This window comes from Mandrillus leucophaeus, unplaced genomic scaffold (assembly GCF_000951045.1).
Source record: "Mandrillus leucophaeus isolate KB7577 unplaced genomic scaffold, Mleu.le_1.0 Scaffold1208, whole genome shotgun sequence".
Taxonomy (NCBI): domain Eukaryota; kingdom Metazoa; phylum Chordata; class Mammalia; order Primates; family Cercopithecidae; genus Mandrillus; species Mandrillus leucophaeus.
In genome coordinates this window covers 199393-219013 of record NW_012100410.1, presented here as the reverse complement: position 1 = coordinate 219013, position 19621 = coordinate 199393, and the positions used below count along the sequence as shown (strand labels likewise).

The window sequence follows — 19621 nt, the reverse complement described above, 5'->3', positions numbered from 1 at the left end:
TGTCTTCTTGTTTTTCCATATGATCAGATTGGAAATAAGGTTTGGAAAGTAAAAGGCGTAGGTAGATAAAATGAATGGCAAAGGAAGAAGCCATCAGATTTTCTTATAAAAATTGATGGTAAAAGGTAGCAGTTGTTTTAAAAGAGTCCATTTGGAGTTGAGAACTGAAAGGAAAATTTAAAATAAATAAAATTTCTTCTATCCACCTTACATGTTCCCAGAGGCTCATTTGCATAATGAAAGGATGTTTCATTTCAGAATTGTGTTCTACGGACTCAGTGTCAAACCATAAATGTGAGCAACGATATATTAAAACAGATTAAACACCTATAATTTAAACTAGTAATATTACTAATATATACTAGTAATATAAGTAATAACTTATATAAAAACTGCTTAGCACAATGCAGCTAATTAAATATTTGCTAAAGGAATGACTTGGCATAAATATGGATTAATTTATATACAGTGTATTTATGTTTTATATCAAGCAATTACTAACTGCAGTAATTATTTAACTTTATTAGTAATTTTATTTAGAATTTACAAGGGAGTTTATTAGAATTATTTGGGTTTTTAAAAATGCTTTGAAAATTTCTGAATTAAGTTTTTTGTTAATAATTATCTTAGGCTTTTTATTTTGGAATAATTTTAGGTTTATAGAAAAGCAAATATGGTAAAAGAGTTCTCATATACCCTACCTCCAACTTTCTGTAATGTTAATATTTGATATAACTACAGGAACACTCAAATGTTCACATTGGTACAATACTAATTAAACTGCAGACTTTATTTAGATTTTCCCAGTTTTTCCACTAATGTCCTTGTTTTTGTTTCAGAGTCCAATGCAGGATACCACATTGCATTTAGTGTTACTAACTTTTCATATTATAAAATATTTATTTATTAGCAGTCTTTTGATTCTTAGAGTTTTTAGTATTAGAATTGTAGAATATGTTGTCTGTTGTAGATGATGGTAATATATTGTTATTATAAAATAATTATAGCAGTATGTTTTTTAAAAAAGATTTGATCCAGTATTTTTACCTTTTTCTATCTTCTTGGTTTCTTCAGAGTTACAAAATATTACTGTTAGATTAAATGAATTGTTTAGTGTTAGATTATTTAATGTTATATTACATGAAAATCTTCAGAGAATGGTTTTCCGTTCTTTAAAGGAAAACCATTTTTTCGTATTCATTGTTGCCATTGATACTACTTAACACTTTGTTAAAGAACACTTTGTTTAAAGAAGAACACTTTGTTTAAAGAAACATTGAGGTATAGCGATTATTTAAGCAATCTTGAGTGAATGAAGAGTAGAGGGTAGACTTCTAGTACCAGTCAGAGCTGACTTGCTGAGGTCAGCAGAAGAACCAACAGAAAATATTTTTTTCCCCTCAAAAATTTGAATGACCATTTTTTCAGCCTTATTTTTCCTTTTCTCAGGAATTTTTCTTTCTTGCAAAGATGTTTTTCATTTCACATGACAGTCTATTAATAATATGTCTAATTCTTCTTGGGCACTCCATAAATATTGGATGAATACATGAATTTTTGCATTGAAAATATGATGCATAATATGACATGACCTAGTTTTAACAGAATCTGTTATGTAAAATAGTTTTGAAGTTAGAATTCATTTATATCCTGTCTAGTACCATTGATGAACATATAGTGGGCCTGCAGATATTGAAAAAGAATCTTGAAATGAATGATGATCTGTGAAATTTTCAGTGAATGAGGGTTACAAAACTTATCACATCTTAAGTAGTCTCTTTTATGTTGTAATTCCTTCAAAAATTTGAAATCCTTTTTAGGGCACTATTTATTTTTTTACTTGTTTATTCATTTATTTTGTCTTTCTCTTTTTAAAGGATCTTTCAAACAATCGTCTTACAACTGTTCCTGCTAGTTTTTCCTCTCTGTCCAGTCTGGTGAGACTCAATCTTTCTAGTAATCAACTGAAGAGTTTACCAGCAGAAATAAATAGAATGAAAAGTAAGTATTTTCTGTTTTATATAATACATAAATTTGAAGTTGATGCAACTGACATTTAGAAAGTAATTTTTAATATAGTTACAGAGAACTAAAGTAGTAGATTTTTATAGTGGTAAATGTGAACAATAGCAACGGGTCAGATTTTCTCCAGACCGTTATTATGTATCAACTGCCTAAAGAAATACTGTCATAAAGATACTTAGGCATATGAAAAAGAAGAAAATATGATTATTAGTTGTAATAGGATTATATACCTAAGCTATACTGTCTTTCATTCATTCATTCTACATTCATAGAGAGGTTAGTCCCCTCTTACTGGTGAATCTACCTATGATATGTAGTTGTATTAAAACTGTAGCCTCCTCATGGTCCATAAGTAATAATGTCGAGAAATAAGTCTTGTTTTGTCTGAGGTCCCAGGTTGTCAATCTTTTTAAAAAAAAAAAAAAGTCAAAATTTATTCGTTCTATTAAAGTTTGCCATCAAACCACAGTACCTGAAGTATTGTAGAACTAATATTAAGGGATTAAAAAAGTCAAGGTACATTTTAGTACCTTTTAAATTAGTATACTTCATTATAAAATTCTTAAGAGTCTAAAATCATTAGTGAGTTTTTTGTTTGTTTGTTTAAAGAAACTGTTATTACCAGGCACCATGGCATGTGCCTGTAGTCCCAGTTACCCAGGTGGCTGAGGCAGGAGGATCGCTTGAGCCCAGGAAGTTCTGGGCCATAGTGCGGTTATGCCGATTGGGTGTCCACACTTAAGTTCAGCATCATTATGGTGACCTCCCGTAGTGGGGGACCACCAGGTTGCCTAAGGAGGGGTGAACCAACCCAGGTCAGAAACAGCAGGTCAAAACTCCCATCTGATCAATAGTGGGATTGCCCCTTTGAATATCCACTACACTCAAGCCTGGGCAACATGATGAGACCTCTTCTCTCTCTCTAAAAAAGTGAAATAAAATAGATTAATTAAAAAAACTGTTATTTTGTTGTTATTTCTTGGTTGATGGTTAGTCTTTTTTTTTTTTCCTGATATTTGTAAGCCTTCTTCAATTTTAAAAACCTCCCTTTTGTGGAGCAAGTCATAGAAATGATTGCCTGCATTCAGTTGCAGATAAGTTTGAGGTAAATTTCTAAAATTGTGTTGTTTTGCTTTAGATTAATAGTTATTTGTTGTTTAAAATTGGAGTTTTAAAATGAGTTAAATCTGCCCTAAATCAAATTGACATTTTAGGGGAGTCTTTACTTGGGATACCAATAGTTAAGATTTTTCTGTATTTGTCATTTTTTTCAATAAGGATATTATAAAGAGCAGTTAAATGTAAAATGTATCTAGAATGAAGATATAAGCAGCATGGACTTTTCATAAATTGAGTGGAAATATCTTGAGAGGTAGGAACATACAGATAAATCAACTGAAAAATACATTTGAGTTTATAGTAATTTTTCTAATATCCAATGTTATGACCAGATGCTTTCTGTTTCTCAGCCATGACAATGATACTTTTAAGCTACTACACAGAGTACATTTAGTTGTACTTTAACAGAGTACCAGAACTTTATTTTTAAATGTATTATGAAAATGACCTGGATTATTGTTAAATTGCCCAGGCTGGGGTGCAATGACGTGATCATAGCTCAGTGCAAACCTCTGTCTCCCAGGCTCAAGCATTCTTCCTGCCTCAGCCTCCCAAGTAGCTGGGACTACAGGCATGCACCACCATGCCCAGCTAATTTTTCTTTTTATTTTTAGTAGGGACGAAGTTTCACTCTATGTTGCCCAGGCTGGTCTTGAACTCCAGAACTCAAGTGATCCGCCCACCTTGGCCCTCCCAAAGTGCTGGCATTACAGCACAACTGGCCTAAATAATAATTTTAATATTACTATTTCTCTTTAATTATCATTAAATGTAGAAAAATTTACATTTATTTAATTCAATGGTGTTTGAATATTCTTGATTATATGGCACAGGTTCATAAGTCCTCATAGCAATTTCTTACACATTCTTTAAAGTTGTATACGATCAGAAACTAATTTTTTTTCTCTAGTATTTTTGTTTTTCACTGAATATATATTACAGGGTTGAAGCATTTGGATTGTAATTCAAATCTCTTGGAAACTATACCTCCTGAATTGGCTGGCATGGAATCACTAGAATTGCTGTATTTGCGGAGGAATAAATTACGTTTTCTACCAGAATTTCCTTCTTGTAGTCTGTTGAAGGTACTATTTAGTTGATTATTAAATAACTATTTTTTCCAAAAGTTAATTATTAAAATGCATTTTTTAAAGGAGCTAATGTTGTTTTACATTGGGACTATGTATTAGTTATAAGTACTGTGTTTTTCCCATGTTAATACTTTTCAGAATTTGAATATGATTACTTACATTGGTAGTATTTTTAGTAATACATTTTTAAAAAGATTTTTAAAAATAGAGATTTGTCCATTTCATCTGACCAGTAGTTCATCACTGGAGAAGTAGTAGATAAAGAGGCTAAAATTGTAAGTAGGAGACCTGGAATACCAACCAGGATTATGCACCTAATTCTATAAAGTGCCGCCTCTTACCTTTACCTAATCATAATCAAGTATGTTTGAAATGAATTACATTCTTTTGGCTTTAAGTATGTAGAATTAATACTGTCTTCTAAATTTGCCATGGTTTGCCTTTTTTTATATATACCTTTAAGCTCTAGTGTTAAAAGAGTTTATTTTAAACAGAACGATGACATATAAAATGAACTGAAAAAGTTTTCCTTTAATTAAGAATAATTTTTCATCATCTGATAATTATAGTTTCTGTTAATGGCAAATCAGTATATAAAATAATCACTAATGAAAATGTTAAGTAACCAACTGATTACAGTTGATCCTTGAACAATGCAAAGGTTATGGGCATTGACCCCCATGGACTTGAAAATCTGTGTGTAGCTTTTGACTCCCCAAAAACTAGTGGTAGTCTCCTGTTGACCAGAAGCCTTACCAATAACATAAACAATTGATTAACATATAATTTGTATGCCATATGTATTATGTACTATGTTCTTACAATAAAGTAAGCTAGAGAAAAGAATCTTATTAAGAAAATCATAAGGAAGAGAAAATGTGTTTACTATTAATTAAATGGAAGTCAGTCATCATAAAGGTCTTCATTTTCATTGTCCTCATGTTGAGTAGGCTGAGGAGGAGGAAGAGAAGGGGTTAGTCTTGCTGTCTCAGAGATGGCAGAGGTGGAGGGAAATCCATATATAAGTGGACCTGTACAGTTCAAACCTATTGTTGTTCAAGGATCAACTGTGTTTATAGTACCATGCTGTATTGATACCACAATTTACATCATCTGCTTACAAGATGAATCCTGTGTCTAAAATGGTGAGCAACTTCAATCTATGGTATATGTCAAGCAATTCGACTTTTCTTGTAATGTCATGACTTTTCACTCCTTCTTGGGAGAACTTTCAGCATCACTAGTAGCACTTCATATTAGTCCCATGATGTTATCTGAAGTGCTACTAGTGCAGTAAACACTATGAGAAACACAAGAGAAACACAAGAGAACTGCAAGAGATCATTTTTTACTGTGACACGCAATTTACTGGAGAGGTGAGCTGCTCACCTGGAAATGATTAGCTTCATACAGGTTTTAAGTGGATGCTCACAACATAGGCTTACCACCGTACCAACAAGAAGTGGCAACAAAATTATTATAATAGTACAGTATGTACTACAGTTAATTTTATGTAGTTATGGTTTTTCTTTTTTTGAGGCAGAGTCTCTGATTTATTATTGTTATTTTTTTTTTTTTGAGGCAGAGTCTTGCTCTGTCATCCAGGCTGGAGTACAGTGGTGCAATCTCAGCTCACAGCAACCTCCGCCTGACAGGTTCAAGTGATTCTCCTGCCTCAGCCTCCCAAGTAGCTGGGATTACAGGTGCCCACCACCACGCCTGGCTAATTTCTGTATTTTTAGTAGAGACAGGGTTTCACCATGTTGGCCAGGCTGGTCTCAAACTCCTGACCTCAGGTTATCAGCCTGCCTCGGCCTCCCGGAGTGCTGGGATTACAGGCGTGAGCCCACCGTGCCTGGCCTAGTTTTATGTAGTTATGACTGCATCTTCACATTTGTTTACATTTCTCTGTAAGTTGTATGTAAGTTTTGATACATTTTAACTTTTTATAATAGATTTGTATATATTTTATGGTAATCAATGATAAACTAGTATCTACATATATTAAATACATTGATGACATAGTAACTTTTTTTTTTATTTTTAAAACTGTTTTTAGGCTACACAGTTGGTTTGCAAGTTTTTTCAAATTGTCACAAATCTCCAAAATAAAATTTCAATATATTTTCTGAAAAAAATTTATATAAAAGTGGACCCTCACAGTTTAAACCCTTGTTCAAGGACCAGCTGTATAATATAAATAACTTTTTAAAAAGCTGATATAACTGTTTTGCAAGTAGTTTTTGGATTTATATTTTTATTATTTAAATGTAACTACTAAATTATTTCTCTACTTTGGTTTTTTTTTTTTTTTTTTTTTTTTTTGAGATGGGTTCTTGCTCTGTCATCCAGGCTAGAGTGCAATGGTGTGATCTCTGCTCACTGCAACCTCTGCCACCTGGGTTCAAGCGATTCTCCTGCGTTAGCCTCCTGAGTAGCTGAAACTACAGGCATGTGCCACCACACCTGGCTAATTTTTTGTATTTTTAGTAAAGACGGGGTTTCACCACATTGGCCAGGCTGGTCTCAAACTCCTGAACTTGTGATCCGCCTGCCTCAGCCTCCCAAAGTGCTGGGATTACAGGCATGAGCTACTGCGCCCAGCCTACTTTGGTTTTATAAACTTGATGCTTCTGCCAGATTCAACCTTTGATTATTTTTAAATTGCCAAAAAAAATTTCTCATTTGACATTCTTCTTTAGCTGAAAGATAGCCTAAATGTAATTGAAAATGTAAACATCTTGATATTTATAAAGTTGCATTTTTTCTATGTGTTTTTCAATCGCTTGAAATTAAGAGTACCTACAATTTTATTTTCATTATCTACTATAAAATTGAATACAGAGATACGCATAACTCATCTTTGATTTTGTAGGAATTGCACGTAGGTGAAAACCAGGTTGAAATGTTAGAGGCAGAACATCTTAAACATCTGAATTCAATTCTTGTGCTAGACCTGAGGGATAACAAGTTAAAATCTGTTCCAGATGAAATTACACTACTACAGTCCTTGGAAAGGCTTGACCTAAGCAACAATGATATTAGTAGGTAAGTTTAAATATGAAATGAATAGAAATTGTGTTTGTATTTGGTTATAATTCATAATTTGAAACATTTGTTTAAAAACCATGAGGTTCCTTTTTTCTAAATTGAATTCACTAAATATTGATTGAGGAGTAATTATGAACAGATAAAGAAAGATTAATTAGGTTTTGTCTTTAACAGCAAGCTAGATTTGATAATAGAGGCAGACATATTTATGACTTACTCTAACTAGATTATCATTAGTGTTAGTATTATTACTCTTACTAGAGTATAATTTAGTTCCAGTTACCCCCTAGAACTAAATTCTAAGAATGCTGGAATATATTTACTTTAAAAGCATTGCCATAGCACTGTTTCCCAAATATGGGTATGTATTAGAATCATTTGAGAAACATTGAGAAAAAAAAAATACAGTTTCTGGGACACTAATGAATCAGAATCTCTGATGATGGGACCCTAGAATTTTTGTTCTTTGTTTTCTTTAAAACAGTCCTAGAATTTGATGCTTCTGGTCTTCCAACCAGTAATGAACTGGGAACCATGTATAAAAACCCTTTCTTTGTTTTATTCCTTTACCCTAGAATGCTTTTTTTTTTTTTTTTTTGCCTAATAGTATTTCGTTTTTCATTTTAAGTCCAAATCTGGTTTCTGCTACTCCCTTCTCCCCCTTAAAGCCTCACCAGTGTCTATATCTCTACTCTCATGGCAACTTGACTTGTTTAGCATTTATCTTTTTATATCATACTCATTTGTTAATATGTAACTTACATACAATAAAATTTACCAATCAAGCATACAACTTGATGATTTTTGGCAAAGGTATGTATTTGTGTAACCATAATCACAGCCATGTAGAACATTTCTATCTCCCTAAAAAGTTTCCTCATACCTTTTGCAGTCAATTCCTTTTCCATACCCCAACCCCTGACAACCACTGATGTGCTATGTTACTACAGTTTTGTCCTTTTTAGAATGTCACATAAATGGAATTACATAGAATGTAGTTTTTGTGTCTGACTTCTTTCATGTAACAAAGTTTTTTGTGATTCATTCATGTGGTTGTATGTATCAGTAGTTTTATTTTTATTGGTGAATGTTACTCTATTGTACAGAGATAGATATACCACAGTTCATGTGTCTTTTCAGTAGTTAGTTGATGGACATTTGAGTTATTTTTGATTTTTTGCTATTGTAAACCTCTGTGTGCAAGTTTCTGGTGGACATTATTTTCATTTCTCTTGAGTAAACGCGTAGCAGTGTGTTTGCTTAGTTGTATGGTGACCATATGTTTAAAGACTCCACTTTTGAAAGTGACTGTACTATTTTATATTCCCACTAGCATTGTAAGATAATACTTATTATATTTTAGTTACCTGTATGTGTTCTTTTCCTGTGTTCAACTGAGGACTTGAGAACAAGAATCTTGCTATCACTATACCTGTGCCCTATATTTTGTAGATGCTTAATAGATTTTATTGATAGAGAATTTTTGTGTATAAATGGTTTTTTAAATGTGCCAGAGATGAAGATGACTTTCCTTATTGAATGGAAACATGAATTGGGCATTCAAAAAATATCTTTTTCTTTCTATTTGTCATCTTTTTTCAATTAGAATTTTGTTTCCTTACTCTAAGTGCAAAATCAGAACATTTAGTATCAGTCAGGATGTCTATCTTGAATCACTGATTCATTCAAATTTATGTTTAACATTTACTTTTTTAGCAAATGTTATAATTTAACAAATGTTTTATAGCTCACATTCTTTTTAAATTAATCCCAATATGACAATTTTGAAAACAAATCTGATATTTCTTTTATATGTTTAGCATTTATCTTGAAGGGAAATGTTTTAGGTCTGCATTACTTGGCCTTTCTTTGAGGCTATTCTGTGATACGTTGTTTGCCGTATGTTGTTTTATAGTTAACTATGGTTGGAGTATACTTATATTTGATGCTTTCCCTGAAATCAATTTAATCTTTTATAGTCTTCCCTATTCATTGGGGAACCTTCATTTGAAATTTTTGGCATTAGAAGGAAATCCTTTGAGAACAATTAGAAGAGAAATTTTAAATGTAAGTATATTTGGAATTCAACTCTTTGTTAAATTGAAATTCAGACATATATGTTGATCTATAAAACTGCAAGGCATGTCTTGGTGAATGTCTTTGTCTCCATCCTTTTAGAAAGGAACACAAGAAGTCCTAAAATATCTACGAAGCAAGATCAAAGGTACTTTAAAATTTTCTCTTATATTTTGAAGGGTTCATAAAAAGTGAAGAATTAATAGTACATAAATTTAAATGTCTTTTGGGTGTACATATTTGGAAGTAGTAGATCCTGGCAGGTGTGGCTAATTCTAAATCCATATAGTCTGTAAGTATGCTGAGGTTATAAAAATATCTTTAAACTTACAATAATAATGTTCTGTCTGTAATCTCTTTGAATTGTGTTAAGTCTGCCAATTAGAAAATTTAACAAGAAAGATTCAGTAAGCACTTAGTACTTCAGCTTTGAAAAAGGAATAAAACTTGACTTTCAGGATATATGGGTTCTATTGACTAGAAAGTATATTGACAAGTATTTCATTATCTATTTTTCTTGCCCAGATTTGCTAAACTCTGACAAAAATTAAGACAAAACACACTTTTCAGGATATGTTAATTTAGCAAGAATATGTACTAAAAGTGAAAATAATACAATAAATTAATTTTTAGTAATTTACTAAACATGTCATATACCCAGTTTTTATTTATGTCTATCATTATAGAATAAACTAAAACATTTTGAAAAAAAATAGTTGTACGAGTGCTTTGCTAAGTAACAAACCACTCCAAACCACAATGGCTAAATGTGGTAGCTGTTAATTTAGTTCACAACTTTGTTAGTTATGCATAACTTAGCTTAGCACTATGTTGCCAGTCAACATATATTAAATGAGTAAGATAAATGCATAGTTTAGCTATTTTTTCTGCTTTATCCTTCAAGTAAATTATTAAAATAATTTTCTAAGACTCTTATTTTCTATCAAGGAAAATGTTTCCTTCTCCAAATATGCTTTCTCGTCCAGAACAAATTGATTATTCTGTCATGAATCAGTTAGAGGTCATGTCATGTCAGACTGATCAAAATTACAAGAACAGAAAGCCAAGATGAACTTAGTGTAAGTTACAGTTATGTACAAACATTTCTGTTAGACAGTTTCTATCCAAAGATGGGAGAGTGAATCCATTCATATAATTTTATTCTTTCCAGAAACCCTACAAAAAGAAAATTGGTAACGGAAATGTTTTAAAGGTATACTTCCATAAAGATAGGGAGAATGGGGGAAAAATAAAATAATAAACATGTGGACATTGGAAAGTGAGTTGTTTAGTTGGTTTAGGCTACTATAACAAAATATCTTATACTGTAATTTATAAATAACAAATTTATTGCTCATGGTTCTAGAGAACTGTGATCAAAGCACCAGCAGATTTGGTGTCTGGTAAGGACCTGTTTCTCATAGATGGCATCTTCTTCATGCTTTCACATTGCAAAAGGAGGCTAAAAAGCCCCATAAGACTTCTTTTATAAGGGCACTATTCCCATTCATGAGGGCTCTGCCCTCAATATCTAGTTACTTTACAAAGGCCCTACCTCTTAATACTGTTACCTTGGTGGTTAGATTTCAACATAGGAATTTTGGGGTAACACATACATTTAAGCCATAGCATAACAGAACAGATGGTGACTGAGTTAGTAGATCAGAAAGACCTTTTGGCTATTACAGATAATGCTGTAATAAACATTCATGTACAGGTTTCAGTGTGAATGTATGTTTTCATTCCTCTTGGGTATATATACCTAGGAGTAACATATTTCTCGGTCATATGATAACTCTATGTTTAATCATTTGAGGAACTGCCAAACTGTTTTCCAAAGCAACTGCACCAATTGACATTCTTACCAGTAGTATATGAGGGTTCTGATTCCACCACATTCTCATCAACATTTGTTATCTAATTCTGATTCTAGCCATCTTGTTGGGTCTGAAATGGCATCTCATTGTGGCTTTGATTTGCATTTTTTCTGATGAGTAATAATGTAGAGCATCTTCTCCTGTGCTTTATTAGTCATTTGTGCATCTTTAGAGAAATGGCTATTCAGATTCTTTGTCTGTTTTTTAATTTTTTTTTTTTTAATCATTGAGCTGTAAGAGTTCTTTACATATTTTAGATACAAATCCCTTGTTAAATAAATGATTTGCAAATATTTTATAGTTCTCTGTGGGTTATCTTTTCATTTTCTTGATGTTGTTCTTTGAAGTATAAAAGTTTTAATTTTGAGCAAGTCCAATTTTTCGTTTTTTCCTTTTTTTGTTCTTTCTTTTTTTTATATCTAAGAAAGCTTTACAAAATCCTAGGTTATAAAGATTTGGCCTATACTTCTAAACATTTTATACTGCCATTGTTTTACAATTTAGGTGTTTGATCAATTTTGAATTAATTTTATATGCAGTGTGAGGTAAGAGTCCAATTTCATTGTTTTGTATGTGGCTATTCAGTTTCTCAGCACCATTTGTTGAAAAGAGTATTCTGGCTGGGCGCAGTGGCTCACACCTGTAATCCCAGCACTTTGGGAGGCCAAGACGGGCGGATCACGAGATCAGGAGATCAAGACCATCCTGGCTAACACGGTGAAACCCTGTCTTTAAAAAAAAAAAAAAAAAAAAAAAAAAAAAAAAAAAAAAAATTAGCCGGGCGTGATGGTGGCTGCCTGTATTCCCAGCTGCTTGGGAGGCTGAGGCAGGAGAATGGCATGAACCCAGGAGGCGGAGCTTGCAGTGAGCCGAGATTGCGCCACTGAACTCCAGCCTGGGCGACAGAGTGAGACTCTGTCTCAAAAAAAAAAAAAAAAAAGAAAAAAGGAAAGAGTATTCTTTCTACTTTGAATGGTCTTGGCATTCTTGTAAAAAATCAACTGACTATAAATATATTGGTTTATTTCTCCACCATCAGTTTTATTCTATTGATCTATATGTCTGACCTGTGCCAGTTCCAAACTGTCTTGATTACCATTGCTTTGTAGTAAGTTTTGAAATCAAATTAGGAAGATCGAGGGCTCCTACTTTAGGAGGGCTCCTCTTCTTTCTCAGGATTGCTTTGGCTATTATGGATTTCTTGCAATTCCGTATGAATTTTAGAATTAACTTGTTAATTTCTACAAAGATATAGATTATGCATTTCTGTAGATCAGTTTGGGGAATATTATTATAACAATATTAAGTCTTCCATTCATGAGCATGGAATGTTTTTCCATTTTAGATCTTTAATTTCTTTACACAATGTTTTATAGTTTGCAGAATATAAGTTTTATACTTCTCTTAAGTTTATTTCTCAGCATTTTATTCCTTTTGATGCTATTAGGCATATAATTGTTTTCTTAATTCCATTTTTGTGCTGTTATTTGCAACTGTATAGGAATACAATGATTTTTGAATGCTGATCTTGTACCCTGCAACCTTGATGAAACTATTAGTTCCAATAATTTTTTGGTGTGTTCCTTTGGATGTTCTATAAACAAGACTATGTTATTTGCAAATAGAGATAGTTTTACTCTTCCTTTCCATTCCGGATGCCTTTTATTCCTTTTCTTGCCTAATTCCCTTGGCTAGACCTACCTCCAGGACAGTACTGAATAGAAGGACTGAGACTGGACATCTTTGGGGGAAAGCTTCTAGTTTTTCATCATTAAGTAACATTAGGTTAGCTGTGGGTTTTTTGTAGATTCCCTTTATTATGTTAAGGAAGTTCCCCTCTGTTTCTGGTTTTTCAGTGTGTTTATCCTAAATGAGTTGTTGAGTTTTTGTCAATTTTTTTTTCTGCATCTGTTGAGATGGTTGTGTGATTTAAAAAATTCTGTTAATATGCTGTGTTACATTAATTGATTTTCAGATGGTAAATCAACTCGCATCCATGGTTAAATCCCACTTTGTAATGGTGTATAATACTTTGTAAATGTTGCTAGATTTGTTTTTTAGTGTTTCGTTGAGAATTTGAGAGTTTTTGATCTGTTTGTTTTCTTGTGATTTTTTTTTTTTTTTTCCCTGGTTTGGGTGATAGCCTAATAATGGCATCATAAAATGAGTTGGGAAATGTTCCCTCCTCTTTTGTTTTTTGGGTGAATTTATGAAGAGTTGATATTAATTTTTTGAATGTTTGGTAGAATTCAGCAGTGAAGCCATTTAGGTATGGGCTTTTCTTTGTGGTTAGGTTTTTTTATTACTCTTCACATGTTATAGATATACTCAGATTGTCTGTTTCTTCTTGAGTCAGTTTCGGTAGTTTGCATCTTTCTAGGAATGTGTCCATTTTATCTGAGTTATTTAATTTGTTGGCATATAGTTGCCATAGTTTATCCTTTCCATTTTTGTAAGGTTAGTAATAATGTCCTCTCTTTCATTTCTGATTCTCGTAATGTGAGTCTTCTCTCTTTTTTTCTAGGCCACACTAGCTGAAGATTAGTCAATTTTGTTGACCTTCCAAAGAATGAGCTTTTAGTTTCATTGATCTTCTCTATTGTTTTTCTGTTCTCTATTTCATTAATTAACACTGTAATTATTTGTTTCCTTCTAATTGGTTTAGATTTCTATTGCAGGTGCGACTGACTGGCGCCAGCGTTGTGAGTGGTTAAAGAATTTACCAAGACAGTTGTGGTAAAGAAAGGCAGATTTATTAGAGAAAGTACGAAGATACGTTGCAAGGGTGCAACAAGTAGCCCATTAGCAAAGGGGCTATCTGCCAAGAGGCAGGTGCTGGAGGGGAGTTTTATAGGTTCATGCTTGGAGAGGGCTATGCAGAACGAGGTCATGCTGCTGGGGCTGTGTACAGAGGGAGGTATTTGGGAACAGGATGTTGTGCCAGCAAGTTGTGATTAGAGTTGTCTATGATTAGCTGTCTCTTGGAAAAATTGTTTTCCCCCCACCCCACCCCTTTTAATTGTTGCTTACTTATCTTATCAGGACTCCAGAGTTTAGTTTGTTCTTTTTTTCTAGTATCTTAAGCTGGAAAGTTAGGTTATTGATTTTGGGATCTTGTTTCTTGACATAGGCATTTACAGCTATAAATTTCCCTCTAAGCATGGCTTTATCTACAGCTCATATGTTTTGGTATGTCGTGTCATTTTCATTCACCTCGAAGTATTTTATGATTTCTCTTTTGATATCTTCTTTGACCCCATTGGTTGTTTAAGGATATGTTGTTAAATTTCCATTATAATGTGTCCCTGACATAAAAAAATGTTTTAAGTCTGTTTTGTCTGATATTATCATAGACACTCAGCTTTTCTGTAGTTGTCTTATTCCTTGGTTTCCTCCTGTGAGCTAGTTTGTCTACAGCCTGCTTGTGTACAATCTAGGCTGTATCTTCAGTAGATCCAGAAATTTCATCCCAACTGCCTTTTATCACAACCTTCATTGTTTTTGAGAGCTTTCATGCTTTGTTGTGAGTGAAATCAGTTCCCTTGGGAAGAGATTAGGAGCCGTTTTTATGACCTGTTTCTTCCCCAGGCAAAATCTTTGAGTCCAGGCTATGAAGCTGGGAATATGGAAGATGGCAAGTTTCTCTAAGAATAACTCTCTCCTCTAGGAGCTGAACACTCAGTAGAAGGAGTCAGCAATAGACAGGTTCTCTTGGTTTGCCTCTCCTTTCTTTGAACCACCAACTTATGAGCCAGGGGAAGAGCAGTCAGAGCCCCAGTATTCTCATCATGCCAAGCTCAAGGTAGAGCCTCCTTTCTGTGCATGGGACTGGAGTAGAAGAAGGGAGTCCTCACATTACTCATCAGGGATTTAGCATTGGCAACAGGCAGCTGGTGGCAGGATGAGAAATGCTGACATTGCTCTCAGGAAGAAAGCCCTCTGGCTGGGAGATAGGGTTTGGGGCTGGAGGTTTGGGGGAGAGGGAACCCTATGTTCTTAGTTATAGCCTTCTGGAGTGGAGTTTCTGCCTCTCTGACCTAGAGAAGGGGAGAGAGGAAGCAGTCTAGGTTCAAATACCACAGACTCACCTCTTAACAAATTTTCACAGATTTTCTTGAACAGCTATTTCTTCATTTGCTGTTTGCTAATCGAATCATTTCCAAGGCTAGACATGGTGGCTCATGCCTGTAGTCCCAGCACTTTGGGAGGCCAAGGCAGGCAGATCACTTGAGGTCAGGAGTTCGAGACCAGCCTGGCCTACATAGTGAATCCCCATCTCTACTAAAAATACAAAAATTAGGCAGGAGTGGTGGCACACACCTGTAGTCCCAGCTACTCAGGAGACTGAGACAGGAGAATCACTTGAACCTGTGAGGTGGAGGCTATAGTAAGCTGAGATTGTACCACTGCACTCCAGCCTGTGCAACTCAGAGCAATACTCTGTCTCAAAATAAATAAATAAAAATAGATTCATTTCCAGAGGCTTTAAATTGTGCTTATTTTTTGTTTTTGTTTTTGTTTTCAGACAGAGTCTCATTCTGTCACCCAGGCTGGAGTGCAGTGGTGCAATCTCGCCTCACTGCATCCTCCACCTCCCGGGTTCAAAGAATTCTTCTGCCTCAGCCTCCTGAGTAGCTGGGACTACAGGCACTTGCCACCACGCCCAGCTAATTTTTTTGTATTTTTAGTAGAGATGGGTTTTTGCCATGTTGGCCAGGCTGGTCTTGAACCCCTGACCTCAGATGATTTGCCTGCCTCAGCTTCCCAGAGTGCTGAGGTCATAGGTGTGAGCCACCGTGCTCAGCATCCCCTTCCGCCAACTTTTTTAAAAAAAATTATTTTTTTACAGTTTTTAACCAGCTTTTCTGCAGAGCAGATTAACAGAGCTCTTCTTGCTGTCGTGATGGAAGTTGATCTTTGGGAAGTATATTTTCTATGTGAAGTCTATGCAAAAGGAGAACAAAAACTGCGTAAAACTAGCAGTCTGCCATAATAAGCAATAATTGAAAGCCCATTGGCCATATGTCGGTAGAATCTTTTACTGGGAACTTCTCCATATATATATCTTTGCCTTCTTCTCAGTTTTTCATAGCTCTTTTGTCTTTCAACCCTTTATGTTGTCTCTTTCCCTGTTTCTTTCTCTTTTTTTTCCCCCCTTTTTTCTCCTTTCTTTTGGGGATGGGGAAAATTTTTTTAGAACAGGATTGTAAACCAAGGGAAAATCAAGCCAAAAACAAATACATGTAAGCAATGGCCTTATTGTTTAAGAAGTTCAGAAGTAGAAAATATCCAGCTCAGCTACTTAAAAAAATAATACAAAGAGGAATATCCCAATATAAATATTCAAAGCCTGAGAGAGTAATTTACTTAAAAAGCATTTTTTTAATTTTTAATTTTTTTTTTAAATTTAAAAGTGAGATGTTGCTCTGTTTCTTGGGCTAAAGTACAGTCGCACTATACTCGTTCTCTGCAGTCTCGAACTTCTGGGCTCAAGCAATCCTTGTGCCTCAGCCTTCCAAGTAGCTAGTACTACAGGTATGCACCACTACAGCGGGCTATTTTTACTATTTTGTAGAGACAGAGTCTTGCTATTTGCTCATTCTGGTATTGAACTCCGAGACTCAAGTGATCCTCCTGTCTAACCTCCCAAAGTGTTGGGATTTACAGGCGTGAGCCACCATGCCCAGGCCATATTTATTTGTTATTTATTTGTTGCTCTGCTTCTTGCCAATAATTGGTCATGTTATTAACATCTTACCATTCTTCCTTCTCTCCCTAGTTGTTCAATCACATTTAAATAATCCCTTGGTATTTCCAGACATTTGTGGTTTCTGGGGTTTAATTATCTCTTCCGTTTTTCTTGGTATTTGTACAGGTATACATACTTAGAAAATATATACTTAGAAAATTCCTTTGGACTTCAAAATAGGTTGAATTATTCAAAGCATATATTGGCAAGACTCTTAAAATTGTGATAATCGTATGGAGAACAATTATGTGTGTGCATAATCTAAGGGGAATTTCAAATAGAACTGAAACATTTATTTTGAATTAATACTTAACTTTCCACATACATACAAGGGCCCAAGACTTTTTCCTTATCAAAGCATAACTTTATTATTTATAAGTAATAAGTATTTTCTCAGTGAAAAGATGCTCAGTGAAAGAGCAATCTACATACGTATCTAGAGGCATGTAAGAATCACCTGTGGAGCTTTTAAAAAAATATATGCTCAGGCCCAGACTTTAGCCCATCTGAATCTGAATTTTGGGGTAATGGGGTCTAAGTATTTAAACAATAGTTAGAGCGGAATTGCATTTAATTATCTCTAAATTTTCTGGAGCTCTTTGAGGAAAAAGTTGGGACACTTCATTGCTTCATATATATTTTTTTTCCTTCAGCTTTTCTTCTCTGCTTTTTAACTACTCTTTTCTCAGTTTTAGAGGTAGAAATTGATTGGTAAAAATTGAGAACAGTGCCGATCATTTGATTCAAAGGATGCTGGTAAAATGAGATAAAAACTTTGTGCTGAAGTGAGTAGAAACTACTAACTTTAAAGAAACTGAACAATCCAGAAGCATGAAGTTATGTACCAGTTTAAAATAAACTTAAAATTTCATTAAAAGGCACTTATCTGTGATGCTTCAAATGTAGAAACGTAGTCCCCAGATTCCTCAGACTCCACTGTGTCAAAGAAAAATCTTCTCTTTTACAGCTTATTAAGTTTTGGTTGTGATTAATTTATATTCTTCCCAGTGTCTAACAGAAGTGCAGTAATTCATGCAGGATTTAGAAAAACTTTCTGCAATGTACTCTTATTTATCTTTTGCTAGGAAGAGTAAATATACAAATCCCAGATAGCCTACAAATATAACTCTGACATTGTTATTTTTGAAAAATTAATATTTTTCTAGAGTACTTAAACCATTCTCCAGATGATCATTATTCTAATTTTTACATTTTAATTGGTGTGTTGTTATGTTGAGCCTACACATCTCTATCTGTAAAATGCAGATAATACCTTTTTGAAAGGTATGTTTTGAGGATCACAATTTCATGAGGTAGCATTGTGTGAAATTACCCTACAATGTCCTTGATTCATCTAAATAGTATTAAACCTTCTTATTTGGTTATCACAGACTTTCAAATAATCCTGATAGCTATTTACTTGTTCTCCATTCTACATCAGTAGGCTAAGTAAATATCAATGGACTATAATTTAAATTTTGTTTTTATGGTTTATAAAATATCTTTTTAAGGTCTAGGTTTGGGGTTTGCAAAGTAGCAATCTGACAAGCAAATCTTACACTCATTACAGTTTGTGATAAGCCCTAAGGATCAATTTTAGATTTTAAAAAACCCTTGTAAGAAGAGCATCTCAAGTTGGAGGTGTTAAGTGAGTGCAGATTCTAAAGCCTCCCCAGTTTATTGGTGAGAGATATGTTCCAGTGGTCATGATACTATGCCTGCCAAGGGTGAGGTCCTGCCAGATTGGTAAAGTTCCCCAGTGGGTGCTGCTGTGGTTTCAGTGATGGTTTCCCCTCTACAGTTTTGTTGAGACTTAATCTCCAGTGCAACAGTACTGAGAATTGTGGTCTTTGGGAGGAGATTGAGTCTTAAGGGCTCTACTCTCATGATTAGGATTGGCACTCTTTTTTTTTTTTTTTCCTTTTGATACGGAGTTTCACTCTTGTTGCCCAGGCTAGAGTGCAATGGTGCGATCTTGGCTCACTGCAACCTCTGCCTCCTGGGTTCAAGTGATTCTCTTACCGTAGCCTCCTGAGTAGCTGGGATTATAGGCATGTGCCACCGTGCCCGACTAATTTTGTATTTTTAGTAGAGATGGGGTTTCTCCATGTTGGTCAGGCTGGTCTCAAACTCCCGACCTCAGGTGATCTGCCTGCCTCATCCTTCCGAAGTGCTGGGATTACATGCGTGAGCCACCGCGCCCGACCAGATTGGCACTCTTATAAAAAAAAAGGGTTTGAGGTTGAAGGCAGCATTCTCTTGCACTTCTGCCTTATGTCATATGAAGACACAGCAAGAAAGCCCCCACCAGACACCAAATGCTGGGCCTTGATCTTAGACTTCTCAGTCTTCACAATTGTGAGAAATAAATGTCTATTATTTATAAATTACCCAGTTTGTGATATTTTGTTATAGTAGCACAAACAGACTAAGACAGGTGCCAACCCCAATTACACCATCATGGCATTAAGCTTAATTACTTTATTTGATTGCAAACATTGCCTTTATTCAAGCTCTATTACCTGATTCTGATATCTGTGTTCTGAGTTTAATTTCTTGCTGTGTCACCAGAATCATCTTGCTATGCTACCTTTGATAGACATAATAATGACCCTTCAATGATGGCCACACCC

The 19621-nt window shown here is 34.4% G+C and overlaps 1 protein-coding gene across 1 annotated transcript in view; it reads left to right on the top strand.

Annotated features, from left to right (window-relative positions):
- LRRC40 (leucine rich repeat containing 40) overlaps positions 1 to 19621 on the top strand; it is a 64230-nt gene that overhangs the window by 24491 nt on the left and 20118 nt on the right. Inside the window, exons 5-9 of the mRNA XM_011970674.1 lie at positions 1878 to 2001; positions 4087 to 4229; positions 7111 to 7283; positions 9266 to 9353; positions 9465 to 9510. Coding sequence (XP_011826064.1) covers positions 1878 to 2001; positions 4087 to 4229; positions 7111 to 7283; positions 9266 to 9353; positions 9465 to 9510 — 574 coding nt within the window. The remainder of the gene's footprint in view (positions 1 to 1877; positions 2002 to 4086; positions 4230 to 7110; positions 7284 to 9265; positions 9354 to 9464; positions 9511 to 19621) is intronic.